This window comes from Micropterus salmoides, unplaced genomic scaffold (assembly GCF_014851395.1).
Source record: "Micropterus salmoides isolate LMB-PRFRI ecotype aquatic unplaced genomic scaffold, ASM1485139v1 Ms_hic_scaffold_17, whole genome shotgun sequence".
Taxonomy (NCBI): domain Eukaryota; kingdom Metazoa; phylum Chordata; class Actinopteri; order Centrarchiformes; family Centrarchidae; genus Micropterus; species Micropterus salmoides.
Window position 1 is genome coordinate 14,862,067 of NW_024040817.1, and position 8,094 is coordinate 14,870,160.

An 8,094-nucleotide genomic window follows, 5' to 3' on the forward strand; every position below is an offset into this window, starting at 1 on the left:
GTGTTTGCAGGGAGAGACTAGAGGTAAAGGGGTGTGTGTGTGTGTGTGTGAGAGAGAGTGAGTGCAGGGAGAAGTCGAAGCAGGTACAGAAATCATAAAAATGTCCGTGGCGATTAAAACATGCTTTCGCAGTGTGCAAAATGTGGAAGGAAAAAAAAAAAAAGAAAATCCAATAGAGAAATATGCAATTCCACATAATTTTGGAACATTGTTATTACCACATCTGTGAACAACAAGTAGAGTAACATTTTGAATAAACTACACCCAAAAGCTACACTTGCTTAATAAGTCTACATACAGTAACGAGCATACTTATTGGTTGTGGAGCAGTGGATAAGACACATGCCTTTGGTGTGAGAGACCGGCGTTTGATTTTCACTGTGACACATCCATCAATGTGTCCCTGAGCAAGACACGTATCCACTAGTTTGGAATACAGTTAGCTCCAAACTACTGTAACGTTAGTTGATGACAACTTCGCTCGTTACTGTAAGTACGATGCAATAAAACCTTCGCCAGTAATAATAATCTTAATAAGTAGAAGAGACTTACCACAGTCCGATTAAGGGACGTTTGATATGCTTGGCGCCAAATAATGCTGAAACGTGAAGGGGGCGTGGCCTGAGCGAGGGCGCCACTGGAGGAGCTTGACGTCGCCATTGGATGTAGGCTGAATTCAGTAGACGAAACTTAGCAAAACATATTTTTAAACGGAAACGGTGGTGCCTTGAACACACTTGTGTATGTAAGCGCGCTGATTTGTACTGCATTTTTAACCACAGCAGTGTTTGCAAATGTGTTGCAGCTGATTGGTAACTCCTGTGACCCTAACTAGTTTCGAGTTCCAGAGATCCCAGCTTTCTTTGCAGCGCTGTGAAAGTGTTTTTTTGTTTTTGTTTTTTTTCTGTTCTGTGACTTTTATTGTATAACGTTAACCGTAACGTTACACTGGGATGACCGGAGGCAGTATGTGGAGTCAGTTTGCCGCATTCCTGTTATGCTAACGTTAGCAACCGTTAGCTAACGTAAGCTTAAGTAATGTATCACCAGTGGCTGAAAGTTTTCCAGACAGTTGTCATCTGATCGATTTTTCATCTGGGGCTGCTCCTTGTTACGCGAGCTTTGGTCTGGTAAGCGAAAAAGTTCTGTTTTCGGTGCAGTAATATCAACAGAAAAGCTAACGTTAAGTTACTTGAAGTTAGCTGGCTAAGAACACATTGAGGTAACGTTAAATTTCACTTTGCACTGAACTGTTAGTTAATGTTACTTTAGTCCTATATCGTTACTGTGGAGACAGTGAAGCTCTGCCTTCATGTAAGTTAACAAGCTGTTTCTGAATGTAGTGTTTGTAGTAGGATGTAACGTTACACTTGCTCAAAAAGTAAAAACATTCATAATGTGAAAAATCATAGCCTAGTTTCACTGATATACGGTAAATATGAAATGAAAACCCCTCCAGTTGGGAGATTTTCAAGTCAGATCAGTTGGAACGGTGTAATTATGTTTTAATACGTATTTAATAATAATAAGTATTTAATATATTTATATTTAACTTACATCTGTTGTAATCTGTTTTTAATATATCTGTCCTCTCAAGTGAACCTGAGCGCTTAGTTTCCTCGAGCTTCAAAGACATTTCGTTAAGATGTATCCTGAAATAGTATTGATGCATGGCTGAATGTTTCATTTTATCAGCAGTGAACCTAATAAACCCCTCAGCCCTTCAATTGCAGACACAAGTTGCCTCATCTGAAGTGGCTGTATATGTATTTGGAAAGGAAAATTTTTCCACTGTGGTAATGAAAGTTGGTGAGGAATGTTCAGTTTTATTTAAATTTAATATTATTTGTTCATTTTAGCTGATGTAGTTTGTGGTCCGGTTGAACTGTATTGCGTCATCTGTTTATAACGCAATACAGTTCACTTTTATTTAGCATGGCCTCACTGATATAAATGGGATAGACAAAATATCAGAAACACTGGTCCATGTGATCCAAAATGATCATACAGTTGCAACAAAAACTGAACATCGTTATTATGACGGGAGAATTAATTGCAGAAATGTTGGATTAGACTGCATTAAATTTAGCTAGATGTACCAAATAAACTGCTAACTGAGTCTTAAAGACTAAATACATTTATCACAACAATAAACTCTGCCCATATCACGTGTTTGTGAGAAGTGTTTACATGGTCTTTTTTTGTAAATTAATCAGAAGTTGGTTCATATATTGTGTGCCCATTAAGGACTCTAGAGAGTGCTGCTGAAGGAGTTTCATCTTACCCATAATCACCTGACTTGCGAAAGCAGCTCTGATATTGGTGAGTCAGATAAATGATAAAATATTGTATATATTTTTTTAAGAAAATCAGCATTTGTTGATGGTTTTGCTGACAGGGCTACTGGGAAATCTTTATATTGTTTGTTATATTTGCTCTCGCAGGATCAGAGTATTGAGTGGCACTACAGCTATCCAAGGTATGTTAACAATTTGCATATTTCTGCATCAATTGCTGGCTTACTAATCAGACATACTGAGGATTAATAAAAAAAAAAAAATACTACATTGCTAGAACTGGAGCCAACAACATTTCGCATTGGATGACATTTTAACATGAAAGAAGATATTCTAGCCCTGACTTGAGAAGTAGGGGGATATTGTATTGTTTTAGAAAAGTGCATAAATCCAGCTGTCTGAGTTTTTATAATGAATATGTATATTTAGCAATTTAAAATTCTCATACTTTTTTTATTTTTTATTATTATTTTTTTTATAACATTTCAGAAATGATTGGCAGTGATCAAAGCCAAGAAAAACCAAGTTAGATTAAAGAAATTTGCAAGATGACCCTGCATTTTCTTTTCTTGTCACTGCAGTGGTCCATGTCCATTTCTCAGGTAAAAACTATATTCTTTTTGCCATATAGTCAGCCATCCTGCTTAAAACAAGTAATTGATGCATTATGTTTTTCTGTCAAGGCCCAAGTTGGAAACCCTTAATCTGCATACATTTATGTGTTTGCAGGTGTTTGCTGAGTTCCTCGCTTTACAAATGTTGAACCTATGCAACCAATTCTACTGCGAGCTTGAGAGATGCACACCAAAACTGATTGCCCTGTACATGCAGACGGCCAAGAGAGCAGAGGCCCTGCAGAGATCCTCAGGATTTGTGACCTTCAGGTGAGTTTAAGATTATGACAATGTTGATCACATCAGTCAATAAAGATTGGGACCTCAGCACTATAATAGTGAAATTGGATTATGATATTGTCTTGTGATGACTAGGAGGATAGAGCCATCTACTTTCAATTGTCATTTCTCATTTGCATTTATTTTAAGTTTTCCAGTACTCGATCACTTTAAAAGCCATTTACAAGCTTATTTTTAAATTCTTGCGCTGCCCTGAACACACAAGACAGAAAATCCTCAATTTCGTTCAGATTTTATGTGCTGAGCATGACTTTTTATTTTTCTATCTGTCCTCCATCCATGATCGGTCGCCATATGGTCTACTGACAGTTGCAGAGACACAGAGAGAGATGTACTACAGGCCTTCTCCACAAGCAGCTCACCTGCAGTTGTTACCACAGAAACATGGATAAAAAAGTTCAAAACGCGAGCTGTGTTTTTTGGGCAATAAAACATATGGCTGACAATGAAAGCGGACAGATAGCAGCCTGTTTGTGTCCGTTTGCTGTATGATACAGCAAGAAAGAAACTGAAAAGGGCGGTGTAAGCTGGTGTCTTTGTGCAGCGTTGTGAGGGACAGAACTTCAGGTGCTTGTGCAAATCTCCACATCCCAAAATTGAAAACTGAATACCAATATTCGGGTCCAGCCCTACTGCACTGGCTTCCAAATTTCTTCTTGTATCATGTGTAAGGTTATAGTTGGCCTCTATTTCTCACCCATTGTTTGAGTCACTGTGTTTGTTTAAATTTGACTCTGATGTCTTTTAGTAGTTGCAGCTGGATGGATTTCTCAGGCAAACAAGCGCTCCGCGAGGTAACCACAGCAACAGCTTCTGTGTAACTGGCGCGATTACGTGAAACTGTCGTGGTCGTTCTCGTCTCACACACGCGCCCGCCCGCTGCCAGAGTTGAAATGTGAAAACTTTCTCCTACAGTTTATCAATAGACAGAGACTGATCTGACTGTTTGATCTGAGTTTCCTGAATAATATAACTGTTTCTTTAACAGTTAGGCCACCAGGTCTTAAACAGGCAGCGACCTTTGCTGTTGTCTCTTATTCATTAAAAATAATCTCTTCACTTCTACTGAACTAATTTGAAAATTAGTAGTTATATTATTTAGTTATAGAATCAGTTATTTCATGTTGCATGTTGCACATTTAACTGTTGAAGCTTGGTAAAAAATTAATACAAAATAATTATTATAGAGAGGTGGCGATGTCGCAGTGGATTAGACACTTGTCTTTGATTCCCACTGCAACACATCCACCAAATAAGTTGTTGTTGTCATAGGTCCTGCTTTACCATCCATGTTATAATACAGCCGCCGCCAGTATTATCGGGGTGTGGGGGTGTCTCAGTATGTTTTCCTGCTTTTTTGCCCTTTGCCAATCACATGCCTGATGGTGCATGGATCTCAAAATCTAAATTCCACATATGAGGATACATGATTTTAGGAGGCTCAGTTTAGTTGAAACTGAATGAGGCATAAGCAGTCTAGTTAAAAAATTAAATGGATATTGTTGTTACGTCATTGTGTAGATTCACTGTTGGAAGGAAGTATCCCACTGCTGCAGCTCAGCAAGTAAACACACAAAGACTAACTTCTAAAAATACTTACGATATGTTTTGTGGCTTGTCTAAGTCAGACTGCTGAAGTAACTGTTTCTAATGAACTTTAGAATTTTGTCCTCATTCTCTTACAGTTGAGTCAGATTAAGAAAGCCTTATAGAGTCAGAAGGAATCATAACAACCAGCAGTAACTCTTAACATTTTGGCATGTGAAGACGCAAGACAGGCTTGGAAAAAATAAAAAATATTCTTTTAAGTGTGTGGGGGGGCACCGATGAGCATGCAGTGCTAGCTTTCTTTTCTAATTATCCTCATAATTGGATTGTTTGTATTTTGCTGTGCGAAGATTAACCAGACGTTGCTGTCACTCCTCACTGTGGACACTGACACTCCTGGTGCAGTCCGCTTCAGCCCAAGTGAAAGGTGGCTGTGGATGTATGTCTGTTTCTCTGGGTATGGTGATGGAACAGTGGATAAGACACATGCCTTTTGTGTGAGAGACCCGGGTTTAATTCCCCATTGCGACACATCCACCAATGCGTCCCTGAGCAGGACACTTAACCCCTAGTTGCTCCAGAGGTGTTTGACCTCTGACATAAATAGCTATTATGTACATATACATATATAGCTAGCTGAAGTGTCAGCTAAATGTTGATGTAACTCATGTATAAACTCCTGAAAGCACTTCTGAACTGGCCGTTCAGGCCAGCTGTGACGAGGTCCCCAAGATGAGGTACGTACGTACGCACGCATGCACTCACACACACTGATGGGTGACATCACTGCAGCGGCTGATGAAATCACTTCTTCCTCCTGCAGGTTCAGCGACCTGTTTGCCCTGGCAGAGGAGTCCGAGGACTCCCAGACCAAGCCTCCCAAGTCCCGCCGTAAGGCTCCGGCCTCCTCGCCTCGCTCCCGGAAAGGAGCGGCTCTGCCCACCAACAACAAGGAGGAGAGCGCCTCCAGCAGCACCTCGGTACGTAGCCCCACCTCCAACTACTCCTCTGTGTGAGGACAACCTGAATCTGCATTTTGTTCTTTGATAGGTCCGTTTCAAAACTACAATGGAAAATTTGATATTTAATGTCTGATTTGTGAAACCAGGAAGTAGATTTGTGTCTTCACCAAGCAGAACCTCCAGGTTTGAAAAGTGATGCCTCAAACCTGCATTCTCTCTAACAGCCAGCAGGGAGCGACTCCACTGGATTGAATAGAAGTCTGAGAAACTGTAGCTACTTCTCAGCTGATGTATTACCTCAGTAAACACTTTCCTGATGAGTCTCAGTCGCTAGTTTCAAGTCTTCTTCAACACAGCATGATGGTGATTTAGTAAACTATGGTCCCATTTAGGGGAAAATAGACCAGAAAGCAAGGGAGGCTTTAGGGCGGGGCTACCCTGTGATTGTCAAGTTGCTATGTGTGACCTAAATATGGTACCCCATGGATGTTCACTTTTCTTTCAGCTGGACAGGTAGGCTGGAATAAAATGCCCCCGCAGCACTCAAGAATGTGTTTTCCTTCCGTGGTATTGTAGTTCTAGTCACTAGTCCAAATCAGTCCAAATATAATTCGATGTATTACGACTACGAAGACCAACAGGCAGCTTTAATGTTATTGCTGCAAGTCTCTTTCGGATTGTACCACAGATATAAAACGGATTTATTCTTCAACTATTGGGAAGTGCCACCTTATCAGTTCTTGAAACCTACTGTTGCTGCTTAGAGATGAGCACCGCTATTAAAATTTCACACGATCGTTATCATCGCTGTCTCCCTCTCCTCATGTCGTCGTCCATCCCGGTGTTTCATTGTTGACATCGTCTGATTCCAATTTTGTAGACATCATTCAACCCTAATTTGAATACATTTTGTGACTGCATTTCCTTTGTGCGTTTCTGTTTTTTGGGTCGTGATATAGGTCTTAAATTTCATTCATAATGGTTTGACCAGGTGAAACCTGCAGAAACCTTGATATTGTTCTATTACCTCGTCTACCTGACTTAAAAATTTGCATAGTGTGGGAATTTATCTACAATCTTTATTAGCTATCTTTATTTGCTTATGATAAAACTCCACATTTAAAGCTCCCTTTTATATTATTTAAGTGTTGCTGATGGAATAAAAGTATGCATAGTCACTTTTTCCACAAAACACAGTAAAGTAGTAAAAGGAAATTTTATTTAGCTCAAAGGACTTTGCTCAAGAGATTCACTTAATACCAAGAAATCTCATTAATCTTGAAATAGAGAATGTTCAACATTCTTGCAAAAAAGAATGAAAACAAATTGATTATCAAAATTGTTACTGGTTAGTTATCTGATCAAGCAATCAATTACTATTATTATTCTATTCAGCTTTATGCAAGATGTGCCTTATTTTGTGTCTGTTAAATGTAGAAATGACAGATGTTTAAGGTTTTGATACTAATAAAGAGAACTTGAATAATAATTGAGTTGTATTCATATTTTTGAGGACTACTATATGACTAGTAGTAATTTTGTTGAGTGAGTTTCCATTAATATTTGAGTCTAGCACAATACACTTTTTTGAGTAGATTTCCCTCAGAGTAAAAGTTGTGCACAGTTACATTTATTGAGTAAAGAATTAGTGGAATTTAATTTTAATAAGCATCAGTGAATCATTGTAATTTAGTATGTAATTTTTTATTTTTTTATTTTATATTTAAGTTGAGGTTTACTCAAATATTATTACCATTACTTAAAAAGTTTCCACAAATATTTTGAGTATCCTGAACTTATTTGGGTTTACAGTGTGCAGCACACCAGTTTCGATGATGCAGTGATTTATTAAGGATGGTAGCCGCATGAACCATTTTATCCTAGGGGTGCGACCATTGCATCATAACTGCCTGCCTTGTGTACGGGTCTCTGAGGGAGTTGTGTCAGCGGGCCTGAACCCGGTATCAATAAGTCTCATCTCCACTAAACCTGCACTGACTGCATCACTTCCACCACTGTGTCCAAACCATATTTTAGATTTAAAATGCCCACCAATATAGTGTTCCTCATAACAAGATAAATATAAAACTATATACATCTATGTATGAAAGACTAAAATGCTCCCACAGTTGAATAAGTAAGTTTATAAGCAGATTGATATGAACTAACAGCATGGAGGGCTAATCCATGATTAGGGGAATCAGTAACTGGATAATCTTACAGCAGAAGCTGTTAGGGAAACAAGATGTTTTGACTTGCTTTTGTTGTTCCAAGAGCTACCAGGTGCTGCAGGATCTAATGGAGACACAGCATCTTATACATCACATTGCATCACATATTAACAGAGTTGGAAAAGTGAAAATGTAGAATTTT

The 8,094-nt window shown here is 38.8% G+C and overlaps 1 protein-coding gene across 2 annotated transcripts; it reads left to right on the forward strand.

Moving 5' to 3' along the window:
* Positions 1-659: 659 nt before the first annotated feature.
* On the forward strand, positions 660-6,041 carry LOC119907453 (integrator complex subunit 3-like). Of its 2 annotated transcripts, none has more exons than XM_038725217.1 (6): positions 660-1,130; positions 2,248-2,322; positions 2,445-2,479; positions 2,787-2,899; positions 3,027-3,181; positions 5,583-6,041. In XM_038725217.1, exons 4-6 carry the CDS (start codon positions 2,846-2,848, stop codon positions 5,773-5,775), a joined length of 402 nt encoding a protein of 133 aa, XP_038581145.1. In that variant the 5' UTR covers positions 660-1,130; positions 2,248-2,322; positions 2,445-2,479; positions 2,787-2,845; the 3' UTR covers positions 5,776-6,041. The 2 variants fall into 2 exon arrangements, with proteins under 2 accessions (XP_038581145.1, XP_038581146.1); XM_038725218.1 differs by having other exon boundaries at positions 2,879-2,899.
* The last annotated feature ends 2,053 nt before the right edge of the window (positions 6,042-8,094 follow it).

Excerpts from the sequence above, each read along its gene's own strand:
- LOC119907453 (XM_038725217.1), top strand. The coding sequence starts at position 2,846 with ATGACCCTGCATTTTCTTTTCTTGTCACTGCAGTGGTCCATGTCCATT. Across the intron at positions 2,900-3,026 it reads GGTCCATGTCCATTTCTCAG|GTGTTTGCTGAGTTCCTCGC; the intron begins GTAAAAACTATA and ends ATGTGTTTGCAG. Across the intron at positions 3,182-5,582 it reads TCAGGATTTGTGACCTTCAG|GTTCAGCGACCTGTTTGCCC; the intron begins GTGAGTTTAAGA and ends TTCCTCCTGCAG.